This window comes from Rhincodon typus, chromosome 1 (genome assembly GCF_021869965.1).
Source record: "Rhincodon typus isolate 14 chromosome 1, sRhiTyp1.1, whole genome shotgun sequence".
Lineage (NCBI taxonomy): Eukaryota > Metazoa > Chordata > Chondrichthyes > Orectolobiformes > Rhincodontidae > Rhincodon > Rhincodon typus.
Window position 1 is genome coordinate 108179399 of NC_063332.1, and position 19725 is coordinate 108199123.

Consider the following 19725-nt stretch of genomic DNA (forward strand, 5'->3'; position numbering starts at 1 on the left):
TCCAGCATCTTCCCAATTTGATTATTTATTTTCTTCGCTTAATGAGCATTTATTCTGCAGAAATAGAAGATATCATTTTGCAGCTCATATGGCAGGTTCCTCTGGCCTCCTAGCTAAAATGGAGGATTCCTACATTCTTGCACCTAGAATAGGTGATTCCTGACTTTTCACTGGATGAATCCTGTTGTTTGCAACCATGATGAATAATTTGTAATTCTTAATGGCTTTATTGAATGATCATGATGCTAGTAGCTTTCATTAACTACACCTGTTTTCTAAACCGCTCCTTTTATTTGCACTTCTGAAGATAATCTGTTGCTTTAACTTTTTTCCCCAGTAGATTACTGCTGTCTGCAGCTCAAATTATAATCCGGTTTCTTTCATGGATTTTTTTTCCCCTGAATAATTCCTACTCTCTGTAGTTTGACTAACTGCTTCCTACCTTAAACATGATTTTAATGATGGCCTTAAAGTTTTACTACACCACTGTGCTAAATGAGGGCTGATGAGATTTCTTATCTACTACCTTTGTCACTTTAATTCTGGCTTATGACATCCACTGATCTGTGACCTTAGTTTGAATTGCTTTTCTGGCCCTTGATTTCCTTTGCTATAACTTGGCCATATTGAGTATGCCCTCTGAGATGTAAATAATTTCTTAGTTTCACTTTCCATTTGTTGTACAGTGTTGTGTTCTTTATGAAACATTTCCTCTTGTCCACCAGCAGTTTTAACTTTACTTGAGGAGTGTCCAACATCTGTTCACGTTATTACTGAATGACATCTCAGAACTAACTGCCCCTACAAACCACCACTACATAATAAAGTTTGTATTTGCTTTGGAGTAACTAATTCTCTTCCTTCAGGGAGCTCCTAACTCACTACTGCAGAGCATCTTTTCCCAAATCAAAATACTTCTCCTGTTGACTGTAGATAATTCCTTTTTCAATCTTCCTAAGAGGGTTTCTTCTATAATATTTTTAAGTGTTCGTCTCTTCCCCATTGCTCACTGTCCACATGAGCAGGCAACGAAAAGCTGAGTCTGAAGATGCTGAAAATCCTGTGACTTGCACCACTGCCAGCAAGTGTAAAGGTGGCTAAATTGAATCCACGCTGTTTCTCACAATGTTGGATGAACGTTCTTCACTGCTGACCACATTTATGTGTGAGACTGTCTAGATTGTTGCTTACAATGGGTTAAGCTTGTTGCCAACTTCTTTTACGGTAGGGAACTACTGGGCCCAATTGGTCAGTTGTGTTGAAGGAAATCAATTGCTGGTCTAATGAGAATATCTTCTCTTAAACAAGATATACTTTAGTGCATGTTGTATATGGACTGTGCAAGATCCACTTAAAGGATGGACATTGTATATACAATGAGGAGAACCTGAATGGTAGCTCTTAATCCTTCGAGATCACAGGCTGTTCCACCCAAAGGTTCAAACGACAACATCACTCTGAGATAGTGCTTAATGACTCAGGTCATCTACAATAATGTAACCATCCAAATCTGTTCCCATTTACCCAGAACTCCATGTTTGAACCCCTTCAGTCAGGTTTCTGTTGCAGCCACCATATTGAAAAAGTTCTTATCAAAGTCACAATATTGTCATATGTGATTGTGACAAAGTTGAACTTCCTTTTCACTTTTCTCAACCTGTCTACAACCGTTGATATGTTTGACCACACTATCCTCCAGCTGCTTTCCACTGTTAACCAAGTGGATGGAACAACAGTCATCTGGTCTGTTCTTATCTGTTTTTCATAGCAAGGGTTTCACTTGTGATGGCTGTCTTCCAGCTCTCTCAATAATGCCTCTAGTGTCATTGACCTTATACTGGTGCCTTCCTATTTGTCGTATTTGTACTGCTGCTCATCCATTTGAAGGCATGGTGTTAGTTTTAATATGTACGTGGGTGACACCCAACTCTCCTCACCACTACTTATATTGATGATTCTGCTGTTTCTGCATTACTGGACTGCTTAAGCATACGGGATTGGCAGAAATTTCGTCCAGTTAATTATTAAGACTGAAGCTGGGGATTTTGGTTTCTGTTCAAAGCTCCGTGCATTGGCTACTGACTCCATTCCTGTTCCTGACCACAGTCTGGGATTAAACCAGAATATTCACAAATTTGGTGTCATATTTGATCCCAAAATATATTTTAGACCTTGTATTCATGCAGTCATTGAGCTAGTTTCCGCCTCCATAAGAGTGCCCTCCTTCACCCCTATTTAAGCTCATCTGCTGAAATGTACTCCTTGCTGGTCTTCCATATACTCCTCTGCATAAACTTGAGGTTATCTAAAACTTTACCAGCCAGGTCTTAACTACGAGCAAGTCCCATTCACCATACTTCTGTGCTCACTGACCTACGTTGATTCACAATCAAGCAACACAACGGGCAGAATTTAATGTAGGTGATGGGGCTCTTGCCTGTTGACTGTGAAGCAAGAAAAAGGTTTTCACCTTCTCTTTTACAAAAGGTCCAACTAATTAAGTGCTAATTATTTACTTCTCTGTGTAGTAGTGTGTCCTTGCGCAAAGCTGAGGACCACAGGGAAAGAAGTCCTGCTGACAACGGTCACAGGCCAGCAACTCTTCTAAGCTCAGTAATACCTATTGGGGAATTAGTAGCTGCTCCTGGTAATGCATTCATCTAACACCCAAGATTGTAAGAGGATCCAGATCACAGATCAAGCCATGGCAAGGGGTGGTCGAGGAATGCAAGTTATTGGAGAGGGAGCAGCAAATGTGATAGGGGATTTTCAACAGGCCCCTCTGCTGGTACCACTTATTGCAATTGGATGCAGTGTTTTGAATAAGGAATCCCTTTAGTAACCCTCAAGCACTAAAGATGAGTCCCCTGCCCACATATTAGCCCAACTAAGCGCTTTAATTGGTGAGGGGTCAGGACGATCGTCCATGAGCTGTCCTGCCGTATCCTTAAATCAAGCGAAGGCTGGAAGGTGACTTCCAGGCCGCCCACTGGGTATCCTCTGTTCCGATTAAGTGCCCCCAGCCACTGAGCTTGCTGCAGGGGAGACCATTAAGTACGCTTGAGTTTGAAACTTTCCTCCTTGCTTTCAAATCTGTCTGTGGAGTTGCCTCTCCCTATTACTGACTTTCCTCCAGCACAATCTTCTGCTGTAGCTGTACTTCTTTAACACTGGCCTTTTGTACCTCCCAAATTATAAATGCTGCATCATTGGTGGCCTATAGTTGCTAATACCATAACCTCTGGAATATCCTCCCCAGACCTTTTAGTTCTTTCATCCCTTGAGACATACATTAGAACCTATATTTTAGACCCAAGCTTTGGTCGTGTAACATGATACCTCATGTTGTTCAGTATCATACTTTATTTTGCAATATTCTGTTTTTTTGCCATGGGATGTTTTACACTTTTAAAGTAATAATATATATGTAAAACTGCTTTTCTAAAATGGGATGATTTTTTTAGGTGACTGATCATGATGATGAAGTCGGTTCTCCTGCTGAAGAATTCAAGGCATTTGCAGGTGATACAGGCATGAATAGGAGTCAATCAGAATATTGTAATGTCGGGGCAAAGACTTTCCTCACCAACCATCCTGCCAGGAAGTTTGTATTTGACTTCATGCGTGTCCTTGTGATAGAAAATTTATGTCTTGCACCTGCTAGCAAACAGACTACTCTCATAGACCTGCTATTAGAGGTAGGTGTTGAGCAACCTGAAATAATACATGTGTAAATGATTTTTCTTGCTATTTGTCTGTTTTCTTGACCATTTTTTTAGATACTCATCTTTAATCTGTAATTCATCTCCATAAATAGATGGTGAGATAACTTGATAAAAGTACACATACTATTATTTTACCAACTAACTTCTGGTTAACAAAATTGAGGTTCATTGAAAGGAAGGATCAGTGTCACGTTGATTTTAAAAAATTGGCTTAAGTACAGAAGACAGTGAGTCATGATAACTTGTTGATTTTCACTTTGGAGGATGGTAAATTATCATTTTCCCTAGGGTTCAGTGCTCAGATCACTGCTTTTCTTTTTCATGACCAGGCTATTAAAATACTGAGGAGAACTTAACAATTTGCCAGTGACACCTTGCAGCCTACAAAGATTGCATTGGATGCTTTCAGTTTCTCCGTCTCCATCACAGTTGTTCTGATAGTGCAGTTGTCCATGTCAGCACTTTTGATATGCCTTTTTTACTCCTCAGCCAAGGACTCTCCTACCTAAAATGTGGTTGACAGGGTCCTCGGTCACATCTAATCCATTTCCCACACTCCTGCTCTGTTGCCCAGAGCAAGCATAAGGTTTCCCTGTCCTCCCCTTTTACCCGATTGTCTTCCATATTTAATGTGTTACCAAATGCAATGGATACCATCCCACCCCTCCCCTCCTGTCCTCAGCATTCAAAGGGGAATGTTCCTGCTGCAACAGCGTGGTTTAGTACTCAATCACTTCAGCACTTGGTTCACTTCCAGTGACACCTTTCCGTGAAAGCACAAGCGATGTCATTTTCTGCCCTTTTAGTTATTCTTTTCTCACCGTCCAAAGCTCAAACACTTTCCAGGTGAAGCATGGGTTTTCAGATATTTCTTCCAATTTGCTAAACTGCATTTGCTGCTCACAGTGTGGCCTTCTCCACATTGGGGATACCAAACACTAATTGGATGACTGCTTTAATTGTTGAATAATTCACTCAGTCCACAAGCATGCTTAGTTTCTAGTTACTTACAGTTTAATTCCCCAGCTTTCTCCTCTGACTATTAGCTAAGTCAAATTCCTGAAACTCCCTCCTGAACGGCATTGTGTGTCTACCTAGATCTAATGGAATGCAGTGGTTTAAAAAAATAGCTCACCACAACATTGTCAAATGCAACAAGGAATTGGCAATAAAATGTTGGCCTAGCCAATGAAATCCTCGTCCCATGAATAAATAATGAAAAAATGGCTGTTCCCTTGATACCAAACCGAGTCAGAGAAGCACATTTCTTTCTATTAAGCACATCCACAGACTTCTGGACTCAAAACTGAGTTCAGCTATTTTGAGGCTGTAGTTTCTTTCTCTCTCTCACTGCACTGCCCCATGCTGTTTTTCCTCTCCCTTCCCAACCATCGCCACCACCAAAATTGCTGGCTTTTTTTAACCTTGTTGTTGCTTTAGGGTAGCAGCTGCTTGCTCTTCTGCCATTTGAACCTTTTTTTTTTTCAGTCCCATCTTTAAACTCTTGTTACATTGCCACTCTCTTTGGTTATTTCCTGCAATTTCCTTGTAATTGCATGGAGCGCACACTGAAACTCACCAGTAAACAAGGTACAATTAACTTGGTGTTGCGTAATGTGACATTGCCGCAGGGTAAAGGCATCCCTAGGTAACTGTGACAGTAACATGATTGAGTTTTGCATTGGTTCCAGGACTACTGCATTAAGTGTAAATAAAGACAGCTATATAGGGCATGGAAGCTAAGCTGGTTGAAACTGATTGGACATATAAGACTAAAGGATCGGTCAATAGATGTTATGGGGATATTTCAGAATACTCAGAATAAATCTACTTCTACAATAATGAAAAGTTCTAAAGGAAGGACTCACCATCTGTGGTGAATTAAAGAAGTTAAGAAAAGCATCAAAATTAAAGAAAAAGTCTCTTACTGAAAAGACAAGCAGTAGGTCAGATTGATGAAATTTAAAGAATGCTAAAGAATGACTTAAAGGTTTATCAGAATAAAGATATTAAAAGTATGAGAGGAAACTAGCTAAAAACATAACGGATGGCAAGAGTTTCTGTTAAATGTGTTAATCCTCTGAAGAGTGAGAATGAGAAGTTAATAGACAATAAGGAAATGGTGGATGTAATAAAAACTACTTTGCTTTTGTCTTCACTATAGAAGATATTAAAAAAAATCCAGTAAAATCTGTAAATCAGGAGATGGGAGGGAGAAAGGAATTTAGTGAATTGATTTCTGAGGAAGGGTCACTGGACCCGAAACGTTAACTCTGATTTTTCTCCACAGATCCTGCCAGAGCTGCTGAGCTTTTCCAGCAATTTTTATTTTTGTAAGGAATTTGGTGAAATGACAATCAACAGGGAAGAGGTACTAAACAAATCAATGGGGCTGTGGGCTGATGTATCTCTAGGTCCAGACAGACTTCATTTAGGGTCTAAAAAGAGTTGGTCAGTGCCGTAGTAGATGTGCTGGTGTCAATTTTCCAGAACTTCTCTCTATTCAGAAAAGGTTTCATCAGACTAGAAAATAGCAAATATAACTCCTGTATTCAAAAAGAGAGGGAGACAGAAAGGAAGCCATAGGCCAGTTAGCTTGCCATTTGTCATGGGAAAGCTGTTAAAATTAACCATTAAAGTACACCTATGCACTTGAATACGTTCAAGGTAATTGTGAAGGAAAAGTTGTATTTAACCAATTTAGACTTGTTTGAATGAGTTAATGTGCTGTAGATAAAGGGTAGCCAGTAAATGTACTGTAGTTTGGTGCCCAGAAAGTGTTTGATAAGGTGTTACATCAATGAAAATTTCTAATGGGAGGACCCACCATCTGTGGTTAACCAAACAAGTTAAGGAAGACATCAAATTTAAAGAAAAAGTCTATTATGGAAAATAAAAGATCAGTGTCAGGAGTAACATTAGCCTAGTTAGAAGATTGGCAGTAAACCGGATATACACCAAATGCACTGATTGGCAGGATGTAATGAGTGGATTCCTGAAGGAATCCAATGTTGGTGCCTCTATTTATTACAATTTCTATCAATGCCTTAGATGAGAGGAACAAAGGTATAGTAGCTAAATTTGCAGATGACCAGAAGATAGGAAAGTATGCTGTGAAGAACACTAGAACATAAGAGTAAACATCATCCTGGTGTCTACAGTGTCAATTGCCTTCAGTGTTTAGTCAGTAATCTACAGCACAAAGAGTCCCTTTGGCCTATCATGTCCTCCGCAGTGCAGCCACCTAACTATTCTAATCCCATTTTCCAGCACTTGACCCATAGCGTTGTGTGCCTTGTTATCTCAAGGGCACATCTGACTTTTTAAAATATTTAAATGAGGGGCATTTAAGCAGCTATTAGATAGGCATATGGATGATAGTATAAGGTAGGGGTGGAGGTTAGATAGACCTTAGGATTAGGGTAAAAGGTTGGCACAACATCATGGGCCGAAGGGCCTGTACTATGCTGTACTGTTCTATGTTCTATTTGTGAAGCTTTCTGCCTCTATCACCCTTATAGGCAATGAGTTCTTATATACCTCAATTAGATCTCTTCTCATTCTTCTAAATTCTAGGAAGTATGGGACCTAATCTCCTCAATATCTCTTCATTTTTAAAAAACCCTCACGTGGGAATGCATATCTTCTAAACTGCCTCCAGTACAACTATAACTGTCTCCAAGTAAGGGAACCAAAATTGTAAACAATGCTCCAGGTGCAGTCTCACTATTGCCTCATACAGTTGCAACAACATTTCCCTGTTTTTATATTCTATTCCTTTCGCAATAAATGCCAAAATCCTATTTACCTGCTGTTTAATACTTGAACAGCAAATGACTGTGGAAATCCAAGTTATCGAGGTGTTTAGTTGCTGAAATGCATGAGTCACAAAATGTTGGTATGCAGGTACACCACTCAATCCAGAAGGCTTCTGGGACAATATCCTTTATTATAATTGGAATCGAACATGAAAGCCTGGATGTTATACTTTAGTTAGACAAGGCTTTAGTGAGACTACGTCTCAAATATTGTGTGCAGTTTTGGCCGCCTTATTTAAGAAAGGGTGTAAGTGCATTCAAAGCAATTTAGGGGTGGTTTACTAGGCTGATACTTGTGAAGTAAAGAAATCAAAGGTTTTCACGTGTAAATGGGAAAGTGGGATTCAAAACACAAACTGATCACCCAGTTCATGTTGAATGGCTCAAGGGGCTGGATGGTGTACTTTTGTTCCTTTTTTGTATGTTTGTATATTGTTTAATGTCTCTTATCTTCTGCCCTATCAGACCTTTCCTGCTTTTTTCCTTCACTTGCCCCATCTCACCTCTTTTAAAGTTATTACATCTCTCAATTTTAGCTCTTCTGATCAACAGTTACAACCTGAAATATTAATTCTGTTCATTTCTCCACAGATACTGAGTATTGCCAGTACTTTTGTTTTCATCCATTACACACATTCTCTTATTTAAGATTAGACAGTGACTTTATTTTCAACCACAACTGTGGAGCGTGTTTTATTGAAAATAAGGTTTAACAGGATTATAACATCAAGCAAAGTAATAGAGATTCTTAATGTTGGCAACTTTTTTTCGCTGTTTTCAAGGCCTCACCTGACAGATCAACACGTGCTCAGCAAAAAGAATTCCAAACTTGCATCTTAGACAGTGTGATGGATCATTTATTGGCAGCAGATGTCTTGTTAGGTATGTCTGAGTACCTTCAGGTAGTGCTGTGGAAGAAGTGTCAAAATTTGTAAATATTCCATTAAAGTGTTCATAGGGACTGCTGAATGAATGCTTTCAGATTATTTTATATGATTTTATTGGCTTTATTAGTTATTAAGTAGAGTTACTTGCATTTGACATGTGTACTATTTACGTTTTTGCAAAATGAGGCCTGCAATTTTGAACACGTAAAACAATACAAACCCTACTGTGAATGTCGGTAATAATAGTTCAAGAGCAGTGCTCACCAACACATGGGAATCAGAGATTTAGTGATTACAGCTATTAACGCTGAAAATACTACATCTAAAAATAATTAGATTACCATTGTACCTAATATGCATAATCTGATACTTAATTGCTGGCACTCTGTTTTTGACAATTTAGAATAACTGCTCACAAGTTTAAGCAAAGTTTCTAGCCAAATATTCTCTATGCCTAAACCCACAAACACTAGCAGCTAGAAGGACCAGGACAGCACTATGTAGGAACATGTAGCTTCCCTCAGCGACCATTTGCCGTAATGACTTAGAAATGTATTACTGTTCCTTCAGTTTGACTATGTCAGAGTTTTCATGGATCGCGCTCACGTGATTGAACAGTGAGCAGTTCAAAAAGGCAGTTCACCACCATCTTCTCAAGGGCAACCAGGGATGGGCAATCAATACTGGCCCTGTCAGAAATGCCCACATCCATGAATAGGTACTAAAAAATCTTTAACAGGTCAACACACAGAAGCTTAGATTTTGCAGGCTATTCCAGGTTATCTTAAAAACTGACAGTTTAAATGATGCTGGTAGTTCTTTATTATAATGATTTTAATTCATTATACGATATGGTGATTTCTACTATGAGCTGATAACATTCAGTCACAAATTTTGTTTTTTAATCTCGTGAATTGGTTGTATGTACATTTTTTGTCTCTTACAAATTTAGGACATTTCCTGAAATGATTATTATAGTTCTGATACTAGAAATTCAAATTGTTGTGTGATCATTATGATATACAGAGTATCAGACTGCCATTTTTAATGAGGTTAGTATAAAGTGCTGCTCCTTTGATTAAAAATGAACTGAAAAATGCCATAATAAGTTCCCTGATACTTTAAATTAAAATGTCACATGAACACCTAATTAGGGCAAATTTTAACATGGCAATAGATGAACTTAGTTTTCTAAAGTTATTGAGAGGAATTATAATTTCAAAGCCTCACTTCAGTTTACACCCTTTATAAAATAAAAAATTGCGTCTCTCAAGATGAAGTAAATAACTAAAAGCATAAATTCTCAATAGAAATAATATTGAACTAATCCATTTTAAAAGTTATGCAATTGCCATACTCATTTTGTAGTTTAACAGACCATTTTTATGCTTTGTAAATGCTTCAGGTGAAGATGCAACACTACCAATTACCAGTGGAGGAAGTTACAATACATTAGTGAACAATGTATTTTACTTCACACAACGACTAGTGGATAAGCTTTGGCAAGGCATGTTCAGCAAGGAATCCAAACTTGTGGTTGACTTTATTGTTCAGTTGATAGGACAGGTAAGTTGATATCATGAATGAATCTCAAGAAAAATGAAACTGACTTTTCTTTATATTAAAATGGCAATTTATAATTATATATAAAAGTAGAATGCTGGACATTCATTGGATGTTGGTCAGCATGAAGTAATAGTCCAGAATTTGCTGTAAGTTAAAGGAACAAACCATTAACCTGTGTTTTTAAAGGATAATCAATCCAATATATTGAAGCAAGAAAGTGACACGCACAAAGTTGCAAATTTCCACAAAATGTATGCGTGATTTGTGTTCTTTTGATGTCGACCTCCCAAAAACTGAATTTTCAACTGGTGTCAAGAAATGTAATATTTGTGTTTCAATAAGGGTTAATTAATTGTACAAACTTGGGGTACTAGTAAACAGCAAGGTGTGAATTTTATGGAGTGAAATAAAGCTGTCACTAAAAGTGTGAACTTGGATCTGTTTAAATACAGTTACCTTTAGTACATAACATTGATCACAGAGGATGGCTGCATCAAAATTTCAGTGTACAATTGCACAACAGTTTCCTGAAAATGTGCCTTATTAGTGAAAGAATTAAGTTACAATATGGACCTGGATTACTTCTTTACCAAAGAGCACACAAGGTTTGGCTTTGACACTTTTGTCGCCGTAAAGAAGGAGGATAAGAGCAAAGTCATTTTTTTTCAGAATTGAGGACTGATGATTTCAACATAGATAAAGTTTTGAACAAATTATTAACTTTGGATAAAATTTATCAAAAAGCTTTAACAGTTCAAGAGGAGTAGTCAGATTTTGACAAATTTAGGAGGACGTTGAAGAGTACGCAATCAAATTAAGTCGATTGTATGCAAGGCTGCAGAATGTTTATTTGAAAATACCTCAAGCTATACTGGTATCTGTGATATTGAATTATGCCAAAGTATCAGGGTTGAACAGACTTCTAGCGTTGTCAGCAGTTAGATTTGCAGATATACATACATTGCTAGAACAAATGAGAGAAGCCTTAAAAATATGTCCCTAAAAAAGCATTTCTTCTCGGCAGTGTTCATAGCACTAAGGAATAATTGGCACTAAAACAGCAAATGGCCCAGTGCTGACGAATTGGTGAGACTGTCTAGATTAGGGTTTCTGACAAGAGTGTGAAAGGAAAACCATAACTAAAAGAAATTAAGACAAATATTATTGACAATCTTGAGAAGTGAAGAGGATTTGGGATTTACTTTAAAAGATATGACCTGCAGAAATATTCAGGTTGTCAGTCAGTGTTTCAAGTATAATTCAAAGTGCTGGTCTTGTTGGTTTAGAGGTGTGACTTTTGCTTAAGGACATGCATTGAAATAATATGCAAGAGGTCCCAAGTTCAAATCTGGAATGAATACCCATTTAAATGCTTATGAAGAGTATTGTAAGGCTGAAAATACAACTGAAAGCCAACAGGAATACCAAAGGTTTAGGGACGAGGTGAAAAACCAAGTAAGAGAAGCAAAGAAGAATTATGATAAAAAAGCAGGTAACATCAAGGGAAATCCCAGAGTCTTCTACAGGCGTATAAACAATAGAAGAATTTGAGGATGAGTAGGGCCAGTCAGAGACCAAAAACGAATTTACACATGGAAGGAAGGGGCATGGCTAAGGTGTTAAATCAACGTTTTGCATCCCTCTTTATAAAAGAGGAAGTAGCTGCCTGGGCAATGGTGACAGAAGAAGAAACTATCACTAAAAGCCTTCCTGCTCCTGTGATGCTGCTTGGCCTGCTGTGTTCATCCAGCTCTACACCTTTTTATCACTAAAAGCATTCAGAATTAAAAAGGTAGAAGTCTTGGATAGATTGTTGGCATTTAAAGTCATCAAGGCACTGGGACTAGATGAGGTGCATTCAAGGATTCTGAAACAAGTGAGGGTTGAAGTTGTGGGGGAACTAGTCATAATCTTTGTCTGGATTTGGGGGAGGTGTCAATAGATGCAAAATTGTAAACCGCATTTACAGACCAGTTAGTTTAACTTTGGTAGAAAAACTTCGAGAAGTAGTTATTTGGAATAGAATGAATAGTCACATGGATAAGGGTGGGTTGATTAGGAAGAATTGGCGTGGATTTTTAAAGGGAAAATTGTGTTTAACGAACTTGCTGGAGTGTTTTGAAGAGGTAAGAGAAATGCAGAGTAGTATGGGATAGTGCACTTTAGTCAGAAGAAGATTGAAAGACAAGACAATTTAAAATAAGGGGTACAATTCTCACTGGGTAACAGGAGCAGAGGAACCTGGGTGTATACGTGCACAGACCATTGCAGATGGCTGGACAGGTGCAGAGAGCAGTTAAAGCCAAGAACATACTATGCTTTAATATTAATAGGTACATAGAGTGCACGAGCAAGGAAGTGATGTTAAATTTATGCAAGAGACTTGATAGACCTGAGTAGGAGTATTGCGTCCAATGATGGGCGCCACACTGAGGTAAAGATGCGAATGCATTGGAGAGACTACAGCAGTGATTTACAAGAATGGCTCCAGGTATGAGGAATGTCAGTTGTGAGGATAGTTTGAAGAAGTTCAGATTATTTGTCTTGGAGTAAAAAAAAAAGGCTGAGATGTTTAAAAATCATGAGCACCCTGGACAGAACAGATAGGTATAAGCCGATCCTTCATAAAAGAAAGAGAGTTACAAGTTAGCCAGGGAGGACCGAAAGAGAGAGCGAAGAGGAGCCAGGAGGGGACATGAGAAGTCTTTAGCAGGTAGGATCAAGGAAAACCCTAAAGCTTTCTATAGGTATGTCAGGAATAAAAGAATGACTAGAGTAAGATTAAGGCCAGTCAAGGACAGTAGTGGGAAGTTGTGCGTGGAGTCTGAAGAGATAGGAGAGGCGCTGAATGAATATTTTTCGTCAGTATTCACACAGGAAAAAGACAATGTTGTCGAGGAGAATACTGAGATACAGGCGATTACACTAGACGGAATTGAGGTTCATAAGGAGGAGGTGTTAGCAATTCTGGAAGGTGTGAAAATAGATAAGTCCCCTGGGCTGGATGGGATTTATCCTAGGATTCTCTGGGACGCTAGAGAGGAGATTGCAGAGCCTTTGGCTTTGATCTTTATGTCGTCATTGTCTACAGGAATAGTGCCAGAAGACTGGAGACTAGCAAATGTTGTCCCCTTGTTCAAGAAGGGGAGTAGAGACAACCCTGGTAATTATAGACCAGTGAGCCTTACTTTGGTTGTGGGTAAAGTATTGGAAAGGATTATAAGAGAGAGGATTTATAATCTAGAGAGGAATAATTTGATTAGGGATAGTCAACAAGGTTTTGTGAAGGGTAGGTCGTGCCTCACAAACCTTATTGAGTTCTTTGAGAAGATGACCAAACAGGTGGATGAGGGTAAAGCTGTTGATGTGGTGTATATGGATTTCAGTAAAGCGTTTGATAAGGTTCCCCATGGTAGGCTATTGCAGAAAATACGGAGGCTTGGGATTGAGGGTAATTTAGCGGTTTGGATCAGAAATTGGCTAGCTGTAAGAAGACAGAGGGTGGTGGTTGATGGGAAATGTTCATCCTGGAGTTCAGTTACTAGTGGTGTACCTCAAGGATCTGTTTTGGGGCCACTGCTGTTTGTCATTTTTATAAATGACCTGGATGAGGGCGTAGAAGGATGGGTTAGTAAATTTGCGGATGACACCAAAGTCGGTGGAGTTGTGGATAGTGCGGAAGGATGTTGCAGGTTACAGAGGGACATAGATAAGCTGCAGAGCTGGGCTGAGAGGTGGCAAATGGAGTTTAATGCGGAAAAGTGTGAGGTGATTCACTTTGGAAGGAGTAACAGGAATACAGAGTACTGGGCTAATGGTAAGATTCTTGGTAGTGTGGATGAGCAGAAAGATCTCGGTGTCGATGTGCATAGATCACTGAAAGTTGCCATCCAGGTTGATAGCGTTGTTAAGAAGGCGTACAGTATGTTAGGTTTTATTGGTAGAGGGATTGAGTTTCGGAGCCATGAGGTCATGTTGCAGCTGTACAAAACTCTGGTGCGGCCGCACTTGGAGTATTGCGTACAGTTCTGGTCACCGCATTATAGGAAGGATGTGGAAGCATTGGAAAGGGTGCAGAGGAGATTTACCAGGATGTTGCCTGGTATGGAGGGAAGGTCTTATGAGGAAAGGCTGAGGGACTTGGGGCTGTTTTCGTTAGAGAGAAGAAGGTTAAGAGGTGACTTAATAGAGACATACAAGAATGATCAGAGGATTAGATAGGGTGGACAGTGGGAGCCTTTTTCCTCAGATGGTGATGGCTAGCACGAGGGGACATAGCTTTAAATTGAGGGGTGATAGATATAGGACAGATGTCAGAGGTAGGTTCTTTACTCAGAGAGTAGTAAGGGCGTGGAATGCCCTGCCTGCAAAAGTAGTAGACTCGCCAACTTTAAAGGCATTTAAATGGTCATTGGATAAACATATGGATGATAATGGAATAGTTAAGGTTAGATGGGCTTCAGATTGGTTTCACAGGTCGGCGCAACATCGAGGGCCGAAGGGCCTGTACTGCGCTGTTATGTTCTATGTTCTAAAAAGAATGAAAGGCGTAGATTTAACATGCTGTGCAAACTAAGCAAGGGCGATGAGACAAAAAAACTTGTTCGCATATTGAATAGTTAGGGTGGAAGCAGGTTGAATTGAGACATTAAGAGGATGTTGGACACTTATTTGGATAGAAATATTGGGTGGGGATATGGGAAAAGGCAGGAGATTGATACTAGGTAGTAGAACAGGTGGAAGCATGATGATTAATTCTATGATACCATTGCACCATGAACTGTCCCGAATAATATGATATTCAAACCTAAACATAAATTAGAAGAAGATGGAGGTACAGGTCAAAGAGAGGACAATGTATTGGTCACAACAGGTTTCAGCCCAGAAATGAATGTTTTGGTGACAAAGTTTTTCAGTGTACAATGGACGCACATGTACAACATGTGGAATTGACTGGCTACTTAAGGAGTTTGAAAAATTTCAAATTTGAGGATGATAACACACTAAAACCTTTGAAAAGCGTGATCATTCTTTGTGAAATAATTGGAATCAATGTTCCATTAGCATTGATGCAATGACCAATAAAATGCCACTGGTATTAAGTAGGCCATCAGTGAAGAAACACAGATGAAACTAAAAATGGAAAATGACAATGTTATTGTATTTGGAAGATCTGTGAATTTGCAATTTTTGCAGTTGGAGTACTTAATTTCCATTAAAATGAAACATAACCTGTCACCTAAAGAAATTAACAAAGTGTTATTAACATCAGGAGTAGAAATATAGAAGTCAATATGTTAATTGTGCTAAAATGAAATAGGCAATTTGCCCATCTTTGTCGGATAGGTTAAAAAATTTCTGTAAAGGATGCCAGAATAAGGGGTTGGGAGTATGATAAGCTCATAGAGTTATGATAGATGTGGGATTTGTATGAAATACTGATGGACACAGCCATGGACTATATAAGTCTGCCGTTAGGAAGCGGTTTCAATGAGGTATTGACAATGGATTTGAAAGAACGGTACAAAGGTAAAAAAGCACTTTCAGTTTACATTTTGTGGATTTGGGAAGATTTTGTTAGTCAAAAATATGTAGTGAAGATGTGAAATGAATTGTGGATAGGGACTGGACTTGAACCAACAGCAAAATCTCTCTGATAATTAAGGTGGCAGTGGAGGGGTAGATATGAACTTTCTTAATTGTGAATTTAGAAATACGTCTGTGAATATGAGCATAATTGATATGAATATGGCAGCAGAAAACCTTTTTAACAATGGGGTGAGGGAGAAGCGCCACACAGTAAAAGATGAAGTGGTTCAGAAAAATTTTAATGTACAGTTTGGCTGATCTGCCATCATTTGCACTAGTGTGGGCTGTACTAAGAAGAACTGCAGATGATTGGAGGATATAGTCCTGATCTGTTAGTTTTTAGTAGGATTTCTGAAGTTCTGTCAGTGACAAGTGATCAACCCCCAACTTTGAAGGGGCTACAGTTCTACTTTCTTGGAGCATTTGAACTCATTGCAGGCAGGCAGAAAGGCTTTTTATTTAAAGAAAAAATTTGAAAGAATTGGGTGAACGTTAAGACATAAGCTAAGATCATTTAAAGCCAGTTTGTCACGAATAAATGGCTTATGATAAGGGAGAGGTTCGGGGAAGGTTATCAGTAAAAATAGAAAATAATAATTTGTACAGCATGGGAACCGTACTGTGCAGGGACACTCTTCCAGCCTGTTTGGTATGGATTGCAAATTTGCAGATTCTGAATGAGTTATAGAAAATAACAAGGAGCCAGGTGACCTTCATGGCCAAATATTCCACAGCTATGAACATCATGCTGTCACAATTGACAGTATGTCTGATGATATTTAAATCAGTTTTGATGGTCAGAATGATGCCCTTGGTCCCAAGGACAACTACAAAAATTGAATGCTATAATCATAAACTACCAAAAGGGACTAGTCAACAAAGAAATACAACTATTATATGTCGAGCAGGCAAGACCACTAGAAAATATAAAACTTAGATGAATGTACAGCATGAGCAGCAAGAGGTTAAGCTGATGGATTGAGAACATGAAGTACAAAAGTGGCAGGCAAGGGAATACAGTATAAACTCAAACATTGATTCAGGTGTGAACTTTTCCCTGGACAAAGATCACGATCTGTTGAAAGTCCTTTTAACGGGAGGGGTAGGTCAAACTGTTGCAGTGCAGAAATATGTAGAAGACAAAATGGAGGACATAGTTTGAAAAGGACATGAAATATATTACAAACTAAGAGTACCATTTGATGCAGAAATCCATGTGATCAGGAAATCTTAGTGGCCACAACCTGACAAGAAGACAAAAAAGAATGAGAAACAAGAATTACAAAGTTAGAGAGAATTTGGTTTGCACTCAGAGGCACCAGATAGGAGACATCCAGCCCTATATCATAGATGGAAAACATGTCTCCTGATTGGACTTACTTTGTTATTGGCATGAGGTTTTGAAAAACGGGGGACCAAAATATAAAAGTAGATTAACCGATAGCAGGAAAAGCAATTTGGAAATTTGTTTTATTAGCAAAAGGCCCTGTTAGCAACAAATGCTTGAGGGTGTAGATCAATTGATTTATCAGCTGCATTTCAGCAGAGAGATCAGCTGAAGACAGAAATATTTCTTCATCTTCCAAAAGAGGCACCAAATATATGCCCTGGACATATGGTCTAAATAATGCCTGTAGAATACTACTTAGTGAATTATACCTTGTTAACATTCAATTATCTTTAGTTAAAAGCAGACCATGTCTTTCTGGCACCTTGGGGGTCTGCTTTCAGGTATTCATGTATATAATGTCTTTATGGATGGGATCAGTGAATTCGAAAATATTGCCATAACTGGACTTAAAGCAGAATTTAAAATTGGAAGTCAGGCTTCTTGTACTTTTAACCGCATTAAATTGGAACTCTGGCAGAATGGACCAAATATCACTTGCAATCTTATTTGGAAAATATTAACCTCGTTGCTATTAGTTAAAGTGGGGGCTCACAAAAAGATGGAGCAGCATCCAAAACTGAAATGGAAGAATTGCAAAGTCTATTTGAACAGCTGAACTTGTCCCTATAAAGCCAGATGCCAGTTTTGAAGTATTAAAGTTGAGTACAATTATGAAAGATCCCAATGTAAAAGATACAACTTGGGCAAACAGAGCATTAGAAAAAAATTAAAATGGATCATTCTGTTTCAAAATTTCCATCATTGGGTGATGCCAGGAATGTGAAAATTGTTTTTAGCCTGGGAATCTAAAGAGGCCAAGAGTTGTGACAAGTACCTTAGCAGCAAACATAAAGTTGCTGGAAAAGCTCAGCAGGCCTTGCAGCATCTATGAAGGAAAAAACAGTTAATGTTTCGGGTCTGGTGACCCTTCCTCAGAAGGGTCTGCTCTGAGGAAGGGTCACCGGACCCAAAACGTTAACTCTGTTTATTCCTTCACAGATGCTGCCAGACCTGCTGAGCTTTTCCAGCAACTTTGTTTTTGTTCCTGATTTACAGCATCCGCAGTTCTTTCGGTTTTCCTCAGCTGCAAAAGTTTATCTTAGTGAAATTATTGGGTGAAATTCTAGGAAGAAATTCAGCAACCCATTAACTACTACATCAACAATAAGTCGTCATGGGATAAGTACTCTGAATGAAACAGACTGAATCACCATTGGAGTTTTAAGTCAGGTACTGGAAAAAGAAGGAATCTCTAAATTGTAATAAGTGGCTAGCAACTGTCAGTATCTGAGAACTTGCTCCTTTCTTTATAAAGCTAAGGAACTGTTGGATACACTGATTAAAAAAAAGGACACTGGGAACGTTAATCTGCAGACAAAAAAATGGGAATATCAAATGTTGCCATTTTGTAGGTTTTTTGTTTTTCATTATTACACAGATTCTTTTACCAAAAAAAGGGGAATCTGTTAACCAAGTAATGCCCGAGACCAAATGGAACACCGGAACAGGTGACAGACAAAAAAAACAGGCATTAATCAGGTATCGATTGTTTGTATAAATATAAGGAGCTAGTATATCAGTCGGTTGTTAGTTTTATGGAATATTAGGATGTTTTGAGCTGTGATGTTCTTCAGGACTTCTTTAACAGTTAGGTTGTAATGAAAGATCACACTTGAAATTTCAATCTTTCTCTTTCAGAGTGTGACTGAATAGCATGTGTTTGTTGATGTTTTGGTTAAAATTCAGAATTTGCAATGAAATACATAAAGCTTTAAAAGAGCTATTTAAGAGATAATCAAATAAGCATTGGTCAGATTTGACTATGATGTGTAGATGGTGTTAGACTGGGGAGAATGAAGTCCAGTCACATGACACTGGGTTACAGTCCAATGGACTTGTATGAAATCACAAGCTTTCCAAGTACTGCTCATTCATCAGGTGTCCTCTTCACCTGACAAAGGAGCAGTGCTCCAAATGTTTGTGATTGCAAATAAACCTATTTGGATTATGGCCTGGTGTCATGTGACTTCACATTTGACTAGCCCTGGAATTGTTGTATTATTTCCTCCAACATGTAGGTTTTGAGGGGAGGAGTGAGGAGAGAAATATGGAAGACATCCGTTATGTAGATTTCCAGAAACCAAAAAGTTAGAATGTATGCATAAAATGAGAAATGACAGCATACAAAGTGACTAAAAAAAAAGCAGATAACACAAGCGCTTTGAATATATATCGCATTGACAGAAAATGGCTAGTGAACTATATCAGCCATAGTTGTTGGGATTACTCCATTTATATCCATGGTCTGAGCTTTTACATTAAGGGAAGGGTACCTACTTGGTCTGTTGAGGCCAAATCAAGAGAAGTTGTAAACTGTGAAGAATGATTTCTATAAAGGGAAGTGTGAGGTCATTGACTTTAAACTCAAAAAAGGATAAGTCAAAATACTTAATGGAGAAGCAAAGTACTTGAGAATCCAAATACTTAGATCATTGAAATGTCATAAAAGGGTAGAGGAATTAAAAAGGAGAATGGAATGCGAGGTTTATAGCAAGAGGACTAGAATTCAATGAGAGAGATGTTGAACCATAGCTATCTAAAACGCTGGTCAAATCAGACCTGGTAACCATGTTCAGTTCTGGGCACCTCACCTTAGGCAAGTTGTATTGAGCTGAGATGGAGTGTGTGCACTATTACCAAATGATAAATGAATTCCAATGATTAATTCCATGGACTGAATACATGTACTA

At 38.5% G+C, this 19725-nt stretch overlaps 1 protein-coding gene across 1 annotated transcript in view; it reads left to right on the top strand.

Moving 5' to 3' along the window:
• wdfy3 (WD repeat and FYVE domain containing 3) overlaps positions 1 to 19725 on the top strand; it is a 332679-nt gene that overhangs the window by 238984 nt on the left and 73970 nt on the right. Inside the window, exons 34-36 of the mRNA XM_048604494.1 lie at positions 3465 to 3698; positions 8326 to 8425; positions 9836 to 9996. Of these exons, the coding sequence (XP_048460451.1) occupies positions 3465 to 3698; positions 8326 to 8425; positions 9836 to 9996 (495 nt within the window). The remainder of the gene's footprint in view (positions 1 to 3464; positions 3699 to 8325; positions 8426 to 9835; positions 9997 to 19725) is intronic.